The following is a 17,436-nucleotide window of genomic DNA, read 5'->3' on the forward strand; positions in this document are numbered from 1 at the left end:
GAAAGAGTGAAATGGTGAACGTTAAGCTTTAGAGTTAAGATAGAATCAACAAAAGAGCAGCATTAGATAACAATGATAAATCCATATAGAATGGTAAGGAGATTTATAACTTATCTTTGAAACTGCATGCATTGTAAACACCATCTCATATAATTGTGTAACATTACAGTTCTTTTGGCTGATGGATTCCTACCTTTGTAAGAGGTACCTGAAGTTTTGATTAGTCACATTTTTAGAGACTAAGATGTGTTGCTGTACTGATAGTGCATTTAAAGTGTACATGCTGTCAGTGCAGTCACATAGCAAGACTACAGCAAATACGACAGAAAAGAGTCAAGAGAAATAGTATGTATGTAGATTTTGACAAGGCCATCTAGAAGATATAGCAGTAATGCAGTTGGTACCACAAAGTTGTGCATTGTTTTTTCTAGCTATCAAAAGAAAACTTTACCTGTCTTCTGAGACATGGGGAACATCTCTCATGCTCATTATACTTCCGTGAGGAGAAAACATACAAACGCATCTCTTTCTTACCTGACATGGCAAACCTGAATACCCAAGGTATTAATGAGTAAATTTACATCCAAAAAGAATTGCTCTTACTGCATTTGTATATGATCAGTAACTCCCCCAGAAACACTTTACTAAAAACATCACAAAAAGTGAAGAGGAAAATACCACTCCCAATGTCCAGCTTAGTGAGGCATCCTGGCCTTCAAGTGTACAACATACAGCACTATATAGGGTCAGGAAATGGAAGAGATGGAAGCTAGTTTTGTTCACTGACCTAGGTTAGGGAGAATTCCTCCTTCCTTTCATCTCTCCAGGAAGAGCTGTGAAGCCAAGTGGCATTTACAGCAGATAATCAATGCATACTTAAAGACACGGTATAAATGGTACAAGTGATACTGAGTTCCTAGTTTAAACTTACAGTATTTGCTCCAGGAGAGTTTTCATTGAGACTGCTATGATTTATAGTTCTAGAAGTGGCCGAGGGCACACTTTGCAACCACATGGGCTGACTTTACTGTAGGGCCACAGAATTTCACCTGCAAGCCCTTTCCTATTGTCTCTTTCGCTCTTCTCTGTTACTCTCCTGTTCCTTTTGACTGTGCCACATTTCAGACTAGTGAGAAAAAAGATGATTGGAATGGTGACATTTGTCTGACACCATGCTTTACTGCCATGTATTTCCTTCCTAGTTTGCGACTAACCTTATCTACAACCTCAAACACAACACAGTTCTGCCTAAGAAAGCAAGACATTAATAACTATTTTTTAGATGAGGGCATTCTCTACAAGCTTAGGCACAAAGCAAATGAAGATGTGTGTGGATTATACAATCATTAGCTGCTTGGAGAGGCAAGAATATAACCTCATTATATGTGAAAGAAACAGTTTGGAGTTTTAGGCAAGGAAGACTGGCATGGAGCAGAGGTAACCCCATCATGCAGAGTGCTGTGATGGATGTGCTGAATAGTTCACGTAATACGTATTTTTCAAATAGGTAAACAATGCTGACATACAACCTTGCTGTTTGATAGATGATTAGCATGTTCAAAGGCATCACCTGTGTCTTACTGTTAGAAATAACTTACAAAGAAGAGAAAGGAGAGAATCGGGTATGATGCATTAAATATTTTCATGGAATCTTAGCAGTATACGTATAAAGATATTATTTAGAGCTGTTTGTCTAAATTTCAGTGCTTTAGATACCAAGTATATTATTTCTTTACCTTCTTGTCATGGCTACTAGCATTTTTATGATAGGAAGGTGGGGAGGACAGCAAAGACAAGGATGCCCTCACCTCCCTTCACTAAATGAACTCCCTTTATTTTGCTAGTAGTTACAGATAGCCTGTGACCCTTGGTTAGAAGAACAATGAAGAATCTCTAAGCTATAGGAGTGTTTTACAAATTACACATATCTGTTCCCTCACTTTCTCAGCCTTTAGTTTCAGAGTTGTCTTTCTGCTGGCTTTTCTATTCCACTGGATTCTACTGATGCATCAAATTGAGTCGTCAGATGCACACATTCTTACCTAAGTGGTGAGCATATCACTAGGTTAATTAGTTATTCAGAAAGTTATAAAAGTGCCTTTGGTTCAATGCTTTATTCAGCTAATCCAGCCTCTTTGCTAAAGCAGCTTTAAATACTTCTATTACTTCTAATAGAGAGGATGTATTTCAAAGATGTGTGTCTATATATCTAGACCCCATCATAAAAGGAAGGAATCTTGAAGGCTAAACTCACCTTAGCCATTTTGTATCTGATTGTGTTTGAAGAGGAAAACTCTTTTAACATATTTAACACACACAAATGTGTGTGTTTACACAGTCCCAGTTTTGATGTAGTCTGTATAATTGACTTCAGAGCTTCACAAGCCCCTGTCCTAGCGCAACTGATTTGTTGCAGTTTCAAAAGAGGAAGGAACATAGAAGACAGGGAGGGGTTCTGTAAGGAAGGGAGAAGAGATAAAGTGTGAACTCTTCGGAAACCAGGAAGTGACAAACTGCAGAGGAGAAAGCCTAATATTAGCAATGACAAGTGTTATGTATCTTAGTACAAGGGTGCAGTAAAACATCAGCCTCTCAGTGCTCAGGTCTACATTTCAAACTGTGGAATTCCTGAAGGGTTTTTTATGACTTTTTTATGGTATTCAATCGATGGGAAAGAATTTAGTTTCTCAATTGCCCAGCAGGATTGCCTAATTTTTGGAGTACTCCCTAGCAGAGAAAAAGAGAGAGAGAGAGAGAGACTACAACGTAAATGTAGCTAGAGAGAAGAAAACGAAATACAATTCACTGTGTATCCATGGAACTGTAACACTCTCTATCAGTCCAGAGAAGATCATAAAAATATATGTTTGGAAAATATGCTTGGTCTTTCTGGCATGGACTTGGACTTGGTTTTGTTGCTTCTTTGCTATGCCGGTAGTGCATCTTTGTGCTTTTTGAAGGGAGAACTCAAAATAGACACAGTGTTTTGAAGGGCTGCATCACTCACCAACAGTTTGCAAAATTACTTAGGAGGACAAATGTACAACGAAACCAAAGCAGCTTAGCATAACACTGGAAAATAAGTTTCTTGTACTTAAGATGCTGTAGGGAATCACCTAAGACTCGTTGGGCCACACTGCAATGCTAGAGGGCATATTCTCAGTCACATTCTCAGCATAGATCTAAAATCTATTCCAAGATTTCTCTGTGAAGGGGAGGATAGACTTTCATGGTCCTTACACTTGGCTGGTTAGCCTACCCTTGGCTGTTTGAAAATCCCTTGTACTTACAAACATGGGGAGTCCAGTGGAAGTTGAAAACACAAATGAAATTGTTCCCTTAGAAGATCAGATCTCCAGTTAGTCACCTAATAAAAATGTCAGGCATTTAATCTTCATGGAGGGAAAGCTGCCAAGAAATGTTAATGAAGAATATTAATAACTTTGCATTTCTTTATTAGCGAGAACTATAGAAACTATATTGTTGGCGAACAGTTGTTCACTGACAAGTGGTCTTTTATGAAGAACAGCACTATATGTCAGTTAAACTCAGCAAATAGTTTAGGCTGATTTATTTCAGAAAAGTTGTGATAGTGTGTTTCATTGATTCATTTCAGATTAACATCGTCATTATGTTGAAAATTATTCCCAAAGCTAAAAGAATTAAAATAGTGTTATAAAAAAACACCCCAAAAGAAGTAAAACATTTTGGTCAACCAAAAATAAAATTACTGTGGGCTTCTTGGTTTGCTGAATTCTTCTGCAGTTCAAAGTTTTTTTTAATTTTTCAATTGAGCATAAAATAAGTTAGCCACATAGCTCTAGCCTTTTTTTCACTATTTCATTCAAAACCTTAGCAAAGGATGTAGCGATATTTCTTTTTATTAAATGTATGGCCATTTCATTTTAAAGCCAATTTGCTTTAAGATTTATTTTCCAGATCCTGGAACATAACTTTCAGCTACTTACTGGTTGTTTGTGTGAAGTGGTCTGGAACTAGGCTTTAGCTGAGAGTGGAACACAGAGCTTAATGTACTGAACACAGTGATGCACTTCAGCAGAGATAAAGTGAGAACTAAACAGGAGTCAAACAGGAGTTAATGTGGTAGGCAGAAAATGACTTGGTAAAGATAACACGTTCAAATTTCAGATTCTTAATTCACTGTGCAAAAATGCAGGATAAAAAACTTGAGTATTTCAAAAGCTATAGAAACTCACACAGACAGAGCTTGGGCATCCCAGTTCGAAAAGTGATTCAGTAAAGCCATGTAATGTGTATTTTAGACAACAGAAAGATTATGTGATGGAGTGTCCCGGAAAAAAAAAAAAAAAGCCTAAAAAGGCTAGAATGATTTCTGCATTGACAAAAGAGAAGCAAATGTGGCTGACAAAAATACAGTAAAGTAACTAAAATTATTATGAACTGAGATTTAAGATCTAGCTGACATTATTGAACAAGTTTGAAGTAAAGGCCTAGAATATAACTGATAGAACATAACCTGTTTTAAAAAAACAAAACAAAAAAAAGATTGTTTCCATTATGGTGAAAGTGAGTGGTAATATTTTTAAGAAGGACCAGATAGCCGCATGGAACATACGAAATCAGTTATTTTGGGTTTTGGGCGGACCTGACTGTGGTTAAGGCTAGGGGAGGAATTTTGCACTACTTACATTTCTCTGGCATTGTAGCCATTACCATTACAGTATCTGAACGTGTGTTTGTCATTTGCTATTTGAGTTGTTCTAGTTAGCTGTGGTTATACAGATAAGTCACATGGTGTAATCTGTGCTCCCAGATGGAGCAATACAAGCGCTTCCAGAGCAAACAGTAACACACATTCACTTAAAATGTAAACTTGCCGCTTGGAAATTCCCCTTTCAAGAAGTATTCATTTATGTCTAAATAACTCAATGAAAATGTTAAGGTACAGAAAATAAACCAAGAATTTAAGTAATGGATATTATGGTATATCCATATATATATATATATATATATGCAGCTCCTGCCCAGAAGTGGTTTCCTGTGCATGCAGAAAACATAAGATCCGATAATTAATCAATTTGATGACTGGATTTGTTAAGATTAAAATAAAGATGCCCACACTTTAAAGTGAGGTTGTACTTGATGCCTGAGTCCGTGCCTGCTGGAAATCTGAGAACTCCAGTTCCTAAAAAAAGGTCACATCACAGATAATGGCAATAGCAGGAACATGCATGCTTCTGTCAGCAGGTACTAATGCAACCTAGCTCCTTGTTGCCAAGTGTCCTATGGGCTAGGGGGAGTGTTATGTCCCAGTGTCTAATAACGTGTGAACTCTGACTGAAGCTTTTCTTGGATTTGGGCATTCATACCACACTCCCATATTGGGTTTCGGGTGTCTAGTGACAGTCAAATTCACCATATAAATTTTCTTTTCACTGAGAACATTACTAAAACTTCCTTATTTTCTTGGAATTAGTCAAGCTTAATATTGCTGAATTCATTACCTCTGTTAGATATGGTTGAAGGTAGCAGAGACATTCAAAAGCTGTTGGACAGACACACAAAAGCGGATGCAAAAACCATGATTGCATTTAGCTTGTTTGTTATGAAATGTCACCCCCAAAATCATTAATTTAAAACTAACTGGTTTCAATTTATAGGAATTTGGAATTGTGAGGCTCTGGAATTTTTTGATCCCTTTTAAAATGCTTGATAAAGAAACCACCTTTTGTCTAACATCAAAGCTATGCATTATTCTCTCTCTTGCACTCAGAAGGTTAAGGGCTTGGTTTTTGGCTACGCAAAAGGGCTTGTTTATAAACAAGAGAATAACAGAAATGAAAATATTCGTAAATACATATCAGTGCTATTGAAGGATGACCTTTTCTCTTTTTTTTTAAAATAACAGCCAGTCTCAAGAAACATAGTCTGCTTGGCTGAATGTTTTTTCCCAGGATAGCATTTCCTCTCTCGGAGGAAGGCTGCTTCAGTCACATCTCTATTTAACTGTCTGCCCTTCATCCTTCCCACCCAGCCTGCTGATCTGTGTTTCCAAATATACCCTTAATTATGTATGTGAAAATGTGGAAATATAAGAATAGCACAGAGTGGCACATTCAGGTTTCTAGTCAGTTTTCATAACAACATACAATGCTGTTCTGCAAAGCAGCAGAACAGATTAAAGATCACAGAAAATTGTTTCTGGCTTACTGTTTCTGGTTTTGCAGACACTCGTGGAATTTCCAGGATACAAATTTCTTTGTTACTGCATGGCCTTGGCATATGCTTGAAGGTGCTAACATAATGTGCAGGGCTACTACATGAGTTAAATTGAAAAAATAGCCCCCAATACGTGGTTTGACTTGACAATACTCTAATCTGTAGGGCGGTGGATATCACATTTCAAATTGTTCAGATACGATTGTTTAATTTTCACATTGTAATTCTGAAAATTTTTGGTATCACAGGTGTCTCAACCTGTTTTGGCATTTCAGTCATTAGTGGGTTATTTTTTAAGCATGGTCAGGCATACACAGTACTTAGTATAATTTTTAATTGCTGTTCAAATGCTGGATATCATACGGATGAATCAGTGAAACAGGAAGCAGATTACTCAAGCATCTGTACAGGAGTGTCACTATACAGGAAGGGAGTCCTTAAAACTATATGTGGATTGGGGTAAAGTCAAGAGTGCACTAAAAGTATGGTACAAATCAAGCTCAGTAGACATCAGATCTGGTTCCACCATCTCTGTAGTTTTTGTTTCCCATAACTACATATAGTTGCCTCAATATATGTAATGATTGACAAATACAGAATAATACAAAGGACCTTTATATAATATCATAAGAACAGGCTGGCTTTACTTGCTTCTGAATCCCTTCCAGCAAGAGAAAAGAGAGATGCATTTTTTTAATGCTGTTTCTATAGCCCAGGCAACTCTACGGTTCCTTTAGCGGTTTGCTCTGGCAGATAATATAAGCAGCATGAGTAGCTAGGTCTGTGCCACTGAAACAAATTCAGAAGTCAGTGCACCTGCAGATCTCACGTCCTTTTGCTCAGTGAGCACTGCAAGTTTCTTAATGCAGCTTTACACGCATTTTTTTTCTTTGGACTGGGGGGAGTTCAGGAAGAAGCCAAAAATGTTCTTGCTTGTGTAATTTTTAGTTAAGATCAGTTGAATTCAATTCTCGAATGTGATGTTTTTCCATCAGCTTGTGTAAGTCTAAACACAAGTTATGTGATGTCATGTGCTCTGGCAGAGGAGCTAGAAGGGTTACAGTTTAGTGGGATTTGGAACATGGAAATCCAAACTTATTTAAAATTGTATAAAAAAAAATTTACAATATTCCTTATCTTTTAAAGGCATCTTTTGCCTGCCTCTCTGAAGAGTAAAGAAGCCTGAGCGGCTTTTTGATTCCTTTATTTTCAAGCATGTTTATCTTTTGGAGATTCACCTCTCTTTGAGACCTGCTGGTAATGCTCATATTGCACAAAAATACTGCCACTGCCAAGGCGTAGCGTTAAGACTCTCAATATACACATTCACATGCTTGACATGTTTCCTGCCATACTTAAGATATTTGATGACATTTCCACATTAATTTATAGGATCAAATTCTGCAGTCATTGTATAAAGGTAAAATTCTGACTTCAGCATTGCCTAAGATGGAGCTCAAAATCTTTGTTGTGTCATGTACAGCCACTTTAATGGTGAAAGCTCTTTGTTGAGTACAACATGTCCATGGGTTACTGCTTATGCAAGAAAGTTGTACTGTGGCTGCATGTTCCCTAATGAGATTAGGCAATCAATTCATATAAACTCTCGTTCTGTTGATTGCTTTACTGCCGGTAAAAGGACATTTATATAACTTACCTGCACAGAAAACCACATCCCTTCTGTTTGAGAGATGAGACTGATGACAGACTGTGAATTTCCACATGTGGTTTTGGAGCAGCAGCTAGGTCTTGTCTTAATTAATACCCCGCAGCAACTTTGTTCCAGACTGCGTACTAATTTTTTATGAACAATAATGACTCTCGTATCTTCACACAAGGCATCCAGCATTTCCTCACAGTACAGCTTTTCTTTGAGGAGGTATTGCTAAACCTCAACAAAGCTGGGAAGCACTCTAGAGAACTTACTACCACTACTAGAGTGATGCCAGCTGTCAGAGAGTGCATGGAGGGGAAAACGCTTGGCCAAGAAACTTAAAAGCAACTACCAAGAAGATATCAAATCAAGACTAGAGAGGACTGAGGGGAAAAAATAGTTCCTAGGAAGGAGGAGAACAGGGGACGGTAGAGAAATAGTGGAAGAAAGGCCATATTTTCTTTGGCTTAGCACCCAAATCATCACCACCATTATCAACAATGTCAAATCAGGCAAGTGAGTAGGAATCTGAATGTTCTCATCCAGATCTGACGTGCAGTGAGGAGAGGGGGAGATAAGTTGTGCAATACCTTCATCACCTGACTGTTAGTGCTAGATAACACAGATCTTACACAATCCCACTCCAGAACCTCTTCTTTCATTAGGAACTGGACTGTCGTGCCTACTGCTGGCTACCAAATGCTAGACATAGAAAAGAGCAGCGGATGCCATGCTAACTAATCAGCAGAAAAGGTACCATTTTCTTTGTGCTTCATGGTGGTGTCAACAGCAGAAGCAAAACATTGCATGTTAACTCTTGCCTTCCTTGTCTGAAAGCAGTCATTTCACGTGGCAGTCCTTCTAGTGAAGAACATTTGCTGACACCATTTGTAAAGAAAACATACACAGAGAAAATTAACTTGGGCAATAGAAACATCCAAAGGCCATTGCCTTACCAAAAAAAGGTGCCATACCTCAGGGATGAGAAACTTCGATTCTGCAGGCCAGATCCAGCTGTCAGACCATGTCTCATTGTCCTTCCTAGGGGTCCCAAAGTCCTCACAGAAGTATATCTGTTATGACCAAAACATGGGGAGAAGACCAGTGAATCTGGTCACACAACAGGGATGACTGGCATGTCCCACCACAGGCATGAGCATATCTAACAACAGATGACTGGGTACATGACAAACACAGCCAAAATATATTTGTTTCCCATTTTTTTCCCATTTCTATCAGTAGACTGAGAGATGAGTCCCTAACAGTTTGCAGGAGAAGGTTCAGGAGAACATTGAATAGATTTGTATGGGGTCTTTTAAGCAACAAATCTATATCCATTAAACCAGTTGTTGGTGGTTTTATTCTTAAAAGTTTGTGGGGCCCTAAGTTTTTTAGGCTTTAGTTCAGGGGAAGCCAACTGAAAGCAGTCCTGTTCGTCTTAGCTGCCTTTTGCAGATCACTTAGGAGGTGGTGTTCATGGTTCTCCATATGAAAATCTCCCTTGTGTACAGACAGAACCATTGCATTATGCACTGTAGTTCTAGGTGTCACTAATGAAATCCACAAAATGTGCTTGAGAACAATTGGTCTAATGAGCCTCGGTCTTTCTCCTAAATAATCAAGGAAACATCAGGGACACTTGCTTTCTCCATGTTTTTGAACAAAATGGTATTTAAAAAAAAAAATTGCCTGTCTGTTCATTGAGACACTATTTGAGATTTGGGTGATGTATCTTGGAGGCTTCATAAACAGAAGGAAGAAGAACCTACAAATCTCTTTTTCTGAGCAGGAGCCTCCTAAATAGATCCTGGAGATAAATGTTATGGCCAAATCTGTGAATTTAAAACAGATTATTGGCTGCTTAGACTGAAGGCTGGCTAGGGTCAATTTTGCTATCAGACAATTTTAATTAAGGTATATTGAATTTCTCCAGGAGGCTAATTTATTTATTTATTTCCTATTTGGTGTAGTGTGTGGAGAACTTTTATTTCTTATTTTGGCACAGATTTTTCATAGCTCTCTGGGCCTCTTGAACTGGCTGTTCAGCATTAGAAAGATTAAGATTAATGCAAGTACGAAGTTATAAAAATTACAACTACAAAAAAATGCTAAGTCTGTGTATTCACAAAAGAATAAGATGTTCTAGATTATTAACAAATAAAGAATATGTGATGTTCAGACTCAGTGACAGTAAAACCACACCAGTATACAGAAGTAGTAGACAGCACATTCCATGATTTGATGTTTTCATTTTTAACAAACGGAGAAACTAAGGATGGAAACAAATAGTACGAGTTGCCCAAGGCTATGCAGCACATCAGTGATGAAGCTGGGAATATATTCCAGATACCCATCTACCCAACAACACTACTTCTGTCTGCGACCCGTGCTCGCCTCCAGTGCTCGAGCTTCTCAGGCTGCACATCTACCACAGTGCCCAAGTGCAGACCTCCAGCACAGCCGTGCAATGGCACGGGCATCTGGCCCTGTGAGAGATGTTTCCCATGTCTGAGATCTGTTGAGAAGTGCAGCACGTCACCAGACTCTTATTTCTTTGAGCTTACTGGTCACTGGTCCTACCTTAAGCGTAACAGGTCATGGTTTTTAGGTTAGCTATTGATAGAAGGCTGCTACCTTCAATGTGGCACATTTACCTAGTTGAAATACAGTGCTCCCTGTCTGACTTCTGCAGGAGACCTAAGGCAGTGAACAAGAGAAACTGTAGTACCTTGTAGCAAATGCAGAAAACACAGGCATGGCTGTGGAGAATACAAGGTGAAAGCCTCACATCCAGTGCCTCAAAATTGCCATTTTGCATTTTCATTATTACTGTTTTTAAATAGCTGAAGAGAGACACTTCATCACACCTTCAGAACTTCAACATTGAGTCAGACAGACATAGGGACAGCTTGGAGGAATAAGTGAATATTCTATAGAGCTCAGTACAGATATTGTCGAAGTCTAGAAGTGAAGTCCAGTGGACTACAAGAGCTATAAAATGTGACATCCATGAAAGGATCAGGAGCCCAGCATCCCTGAAGATCCAGTTATCAAATAAGGTATCACTAGTTTGATTTACAGTACTTTTTAATGGGTTGGAATACCACAGTGGCCTCCTCTCTGGCAGACAGTAACACCTCCATTGAGTTAGTGCCAAGCGGCATCTACCTTGCTCCCAACCTTTTTATTCTAACTTGTGTACAAAAAAACAAGGAAGACATTGCTATCCCTTCTAATCATGCCATGTTTGCTTCCTGCAGGTGAACGGCCTTTTGAATGCAACTGGCAAGGATGTAACAAGAAGTTTGCTCGCTCCGATGAGCTGGCCCGCCATTACCGCACTCACACTGGAGAAAAGAAGTTCAGCTGTCCTCTCTGTGAGAAACGCTTCATGCGCAGCGACCATCTGACAAAGCATGCTCGTCGCCATGCCAATTTCCACCCAAGCATGCTCAAGAGGCGAAGTGGAAGCAGCTCAAGAACAGGGTCTGTCAGTGACTACAGCCGCTCAGATGCCTCAAGTCCAACAATTAGCCCCGCCAGTTCACCATAGACCTACCTGCACTGGATGTCAGCACTTTGCCTCTAATACCTAACGTGGAGTTTTGTTTGTGTTGCACACATTTAAAAAACTCTGTCGCTTCCCCCCTCCTCAGTTCCCCCCTCCCGCCTTTTTTTTTTTTTTAAATCAGTAAATAGCTGCCTCCCACTGCAATTTCCAGTCAAATTTTCTTTACCCAACCACACAAGTGGCTATTCTAACCTCATGGACAGACAGACTTACCTGTTCCACTTAGAGGCTTCTGCTGTCTCAATATTTCTTACATTTTGCAACCATTTACAGATCATCTTGATTATTCTTTATAAGAAAATGAGAAAATCTAAAAAAAGAAAAAAAACCCACTTAATTCACCTCAGGTGTCAAAGTAGTTTTGTAAGACCGGATTGCACAACATGAGCATACATACACTTACGAATCAACTGTGTTGGATTGTGTCCCCCTTCTCCTTTCTCAGGGATGGATATTTATGTTACACAATAATTACAATGAAGACACACCCTTAACCGCAGCCTTACTCTGTAAATATATTTGCACTCAGAAGCTTTTTGTTAGGTTCTTTCACACACTGGGGAAAAAATAAAAAACAAACAAACAATACAAAAACCAAACCAGTGCTGGAATGTAGTACCAGACTCTTCCATTGTTTGTTTTCCTGATTATATACCTACATTGGGGAGCGTCCAAACAGGAGTCTTGTCTTTCTTCAAGCTGCCCTCTGCTTTCAGTAGCAAGCCGTCTTTTCACTTCATGCTGAAGATGCTCCAAAACAAACTTCCTATTGCAAAAATCTCTATGAGGTTGATAAACTTGTTTGTTTGTTTCATGCTAGATAAAATTCTGAGAAAAAATTCTAAACAAGATGCCTTAAGTAAATAACCTAAATCATGAGGAAACATATTTACACTGGGTAACATTTTATTGCAAGGTGGCATGGAATCTTGGAGGCATTCTGTCATCACTCCAAGCTGTTAAGCTCTCTGCACTGCCTGTTCAGTATGGGACCAACAGAGTATTCAAATCAAACCACACTGACTTGAACAATTTTCTTTATTTTTTTCCTTTTTTTTTTTTTTTAATGAACTATGGAAATAGCATAGCTGAACCAATGCCCATCAAAACTTTTATCAAGGTACTACTTACCTACTGTACAGCTGTATCTTAGCAAGACAAATGGGCTAAGACATAGCTTCTGTATCCTGTTGCATCACAATCATGGTCGCTGGTAAAAGGAAGCAAAAATCATAAGGTATCTTCTTACTGGAAAAATAAAATATGAATTTTTAAGTTTTAAAATAAAATGACAGTTTAGCTCAGCACTACTAGAAGTTTCTCAAAAATACATATACCAGCATAAAGTAAGGTGCTCTCATCTCTGAATAACTGCTTAGTAACAAAAAGGGAATCTTGTCTAGTTTTCAATAATTTTCAAATATTTGACACTAGATAGAGCACTAGGAGGTAGATGTTTATGTTTTATATGGTAGAAAATACAGCAAAAGACCAGGAGCATTGTGATGTACTGGAGACCTCATTGGCAGCAAATACACTTCCCTTGGTTTGGCTGGGTCTGATGGTGCATATTATAAATTCAGGTCCTTTTGATTCTGGAATTTTTGGGGTTTTCTTGTTTTTACTCTAGGGTATAAATGCAGTTAAGTGTAGCATGGTGAAAAGAAACTCTCTATGCCAAACCTGCCATTTGATATCAAGTGAATGCCTCCACATTCCGAATGAACCTGTAAACGATTCTATGATTCTATCTTACTTACTGCTTTGCATTGATCCAATTTTGCAAGTTTTTATTGTACTGTATATTAACTGTGAGAGGTTAATACAGATTTCCAAGTAGTTTCATAGGTACTTCCATAATATTTACATTATTCGTAATACTACACATTCTATTAGTTGTAAGGATAAATACTTAAAGACAGTTCAAAGTGCAGATATTTCAGTATTTTTTTCATGTTCATTTGCTTCAGATTTAATCTCTATAAAATCACAATTTTCCCCTATTTGAATTAGAAGTCATGCGAGGCACAATTCTACTGTTTCATTTCACAGAAAATGAAAGAACATCGTAAGGGTTTTTTGCAAGATGACAAATATTGTTGAGTTTGTGTGATGAGTTGCCTAACCACTGCGAGTTAGAGGAAACCCAGATCTGTTTGCCTCCATAGATTTCCTCTTTTCTTTTTTTCTTTTTTTTAAATCTCATCTGCCGAGATACACAATATTTACAACTTGATACAATTCAGGTAACAGGAATTCACATTCCGATCATTTCTGTGACTGCTAAAAGTGCTCTTGTGCTGTAGTTAGTAGGGAGGCATTTAAGATAGCTAGCTAAAGGAATTCTACAGGTCAGCTATGTCTTGTGCACATACTTCAAAACAAGTCATAAACACATTTCTCATTATCATTCTACTTTAATAGAGGGATATGGGGGGAAAAAGAAACCCCAACAAAATTAAAGGGAAAACTAAGTATCAGCAAAAAGCATAGGCTTCATGTTCTAAGTTCAGTTTGTTGCAAAATCATCTTTTCCAACGAGAGCATCATTTAATCTTTAGCAAAGGAGGAACCACTCCAGTCCGTTTATTTAGGGCATAATTCAGCATGAATCAATAGGTACATCACAAACAAGTTGTTCTAATAGCCTGGAGAAAGAATGTTCGCACCAGGTTTTATTAGTACTGAGATTATGGGATATAAAGATTATGAGACAACCTATTCTCAGTGACACAAGAACTATGTAATTTTTAACTCAAACAGTTAACTAAGCATTTTATGTATATTCCTCATAGATTACTAATAATTCTCCAAGGTTAAGCAGAAAAAAATAATTGGTTCGAAGTCAGATTTCCAGATCAGCCAGTTCATCTAATGAGAAGACTATTAGACTATATAGAGCCAACATAGCTACACTTTCAGGAAATTCTGTGAAATTTGTTGTTAAAACTTTCTTTTTACATCCTAGTTGTAAATACCTCAGAGTGTGTTAGGCTGACAGTCAAATTACTGTGTTTTAAAATCCTAACTAGAGTTTCAAATATCTCCATTAAATGTTTAATACATGATAGCTTTAGGATAAAGAGAATTCCAAACCACTAGTAGTTTCCAAAACTGAATGTGAACAAAACTTCCGATAATATTTTCATATGGAAAGAGAGTGTAGGGGTTTTCTAGATGCTAGAAAAGAAGCAGAAGCACCAGCAAGGTCATAAGACTCCATTCTCATGATTGTTCCTCCTGAGTTTTGCAGATACGAGAAGTCTGAACAGCTCAAATTATGTTTTGAAATCTGGGTGCTTATCCAAACTAACCTTAGATTTTTACCCTTTTGTTGTTTCACCCAGCGGTGTAACCTAAAACAGTCTCCTGGCATAGCAACAAACATTGCACATTCAGGAAATACTGCTCTGGCAAGGTGCAGATTTCTTCACAGTCCTCCTTTTGGAGGAGTGTGCATCTCTCCTCCTGCCTCCCTTCCCCATGCAATCTGTTGAGGTCAATCCCCACAAACTACAAAATTGCCCCAATTTTTTTTTCTTTTAATTTCAGAATATAATAACAGGTTTATTATTATTAAGAAAGCCCTGAAAGTTTGTTTGTTTTTCTCCAGCCATGATTCTAGCTTCTTCTCTAAGGGTTGAGCTTAACTGCCTTGCTATAGGAAACGGGTGCAAGTTAAAATCATCACTTCACTACCACCACTCAACTGAAACTGAAGATGCTTTTAGAAACTCATTCACCCCTTCCATTAACCTCATCCTCTGCAAAGGCCTGAAGTGCATTAATGGCCACATGAATTCAGTTTTCATCCTGCTTCTTAGAAAGCAGTCCTGGTAAACTCCTGGCAGCTAGATTTTATTGTGAGAATTGTTTATATCTGCAAATCAGTTGTTCCTTGCTTTTATGATATATGCATAGTATCTGTTTACATTACATAACTGCAAAGGTATATATTCATAACAAGTCAACAGAAGCCTCTGTTTGATGGTAACACCTAATTCCTGTATGTATCCTATCCTCTTTACTGCATTAACACTTGCAATAACTTTTAGCTATGAGAGCCTCTGTACACTTCTAAAACCTCATTACCTTCTATCCAGGCATTCAGCGTTTCCCGTGTTTCATGCAGCCAGGCAGTAAAAGGCTGCGTGAGGACCTTACCCGTTTCTAGCTAGTTACATTCACAACTGCTTTTCTCCAGTTCTTTGCCATGAGTTCTAGAATTTGTACTGTGTGAAGTGCATCATTGTTTTGGGGAACATGGTTTGTGAAGAAAGAATAAGGAAAATGAACTCTGCGTACTTAAAGCTTGCCTTTTCATTGCCATCTGATTTACTAATTTCATCAGGTGATGCCTACAAACTGACTTTCAGGTGCTCTTTTACTCCATCACACCATCTGTGCATTGGGTGCTAATACATAGTCTATGTCAGTGAACGGGATGATCTGTATTTTTAACTCTTTTGGGGATAAAGCTATAGCCTTAGGCAGAAGAAAATAACCAAATTATACTTGTTTACCCCATAAGCCAGAATATAGAATGCAAAAGCCCATCCACGGTATAGGTTTTTTTATATATATACATATAAATATTTATATATATATGGATTTATATAAGCATATGCACATATATAAAAATACGTATATATGTGTATATTGTATAGTACGTGTGTGTATATACATAAATACACAGCAGTGTGTACATACTACACACCAAATAATGAAGGGATGTCTACAGAGCAAAAATAGGTATCCATTTCATTATAACTAGTGATGGGTCTGAACCAAAATCCTAGATCCAAACACCATTGCATTTGGAAAGTTTGAACCTGCTTTTTGAGATTTGTGGTTGAGTTTCATCTCTGGTTACAGCTGCAGTTACTTGTGTATATATGCATTCTGGGGGACGTGTGTGTGTGCGCACATGTGCTTTTTCAGAAGCGCATGCCTGTGTGGGTGACAGAGAATATGTGTGCCAGTAAGTGTGCACGTGTTTACATATATACTTCCAGCTTTGGTGAACTATAATGTTACTGGTGTCATCTTCACTTGTACAGTTTTATCAGCAGCACATGAATGCTTCCATGGGTCACTTTTCAACTTTAGATCACTACATTGAACCATTACAGTTGTACAGTTATATGTTCATCTATTCTTGCTCTGCTGTAACTTTTTATGTATTTTGTACTGCATAGATTATATATTGTGATAATGTCCTATGCAACAACAATAAAAAAGGAAAAAGGAAGAAAATTAACAACTGTAAAATATCGTCTTAACTTGTATGCATGGTTAGCGACGTTTACATTTTCCAAAATAAAACTTATAACTGAAATATTGATTTTCTCTTAATTTCCTTCTCTATGTGTCAGTTAAGAAGCATCAATTGTTAGTATTTCTGCTGTTCATTTAAGGCTTGATATCATGTTTGATATCTTTGTTTAAATTTCACCCAGTGCTATTGTTTAAAATAGGATTTTTTTTAAAAATCATTTAGAGAAAGTTTCTGTGATGTTTGTTTTGTACTCTCCTCTGCTTTAACCGGTATTTTGTAGTTGCATAGTGAAATTCCTTTCTCAGAGCTGGTGTATACTGTGGTTTTCTTTACAAGACGGTTATGGGATTAATATGCATGACTTACAGGTCAGAGAGTCAACCATCCTTTCTTTGAAAGCCCAGTTCTTTGCAAATTTCTGATATCATCTCCATAAGCGGCAGTGTCCTATCAAAACAGTAGTAATGTAATCTCACAGCACCCTGAAATGTTCTTTCCTAATTTTAAAGATGAGGAAATTGGAACACAAGAGATTTTAACTGATTGCAAAAATAATTTGAAACAGTGGACTACTGTTGAAAAATGAAAATTAAAATACCCTTACTAAACTAGGGGCAATTGTGGGAATTACTTTAAAATTAGCACATTTTCTTGTGCAGGGGTCATGAAAACTGTTCAAAGCAAATAACTTGGAGAGCCGTTATCTTTAATAGCAGGTTTTCCCAAGTATTC

The 17,436-nt window shown here is 37.8% G+C and overlaps 1 protein-coding gene across 1 annotated transcript in view; it reads left to right on the forward strand.

The window, feature by feature from the left end:
• KLF13 (Kruppel-like factor 13) overlaps window positions 1–16,026 on the forward strand; it is a 35,547-nt gene extending 19,521 nt beyond the window's left edge. Inside the window, exon 2 of the mRNA XM_009330035.1 lies at window positions 11,116–16,026. Coding sequence (XP_009328310.1) covers window positions 11,116–11,408 — 293 coding nt within the window. The 3' untranslated portion in view covers window positions 11,409–16,026. The remainder of the gene's footprint in view (window positions 1–11,115) is intronic.
• Window positions 16,027–17,436: the final 1,410 nt, after the last annotated feature.

This window comes from Pygoscelis adeliae, unplaced genomic scaffold (assembly GCF_000699105.1).
Source record: "Pygoscelis adeliae isolate BGI_AS28 unplaced genomic scaffold, ASM69910v1 Scaffold298, whole genome shotgun sequence".
Classification (NCBI taxonomy): domain Eukaryota; kingdom Metazoa; phylum Chordata; class Aves; order Sphenisciformes; family Spheniscidae; genus Pygoscelis; species Pygoscelis adeliae.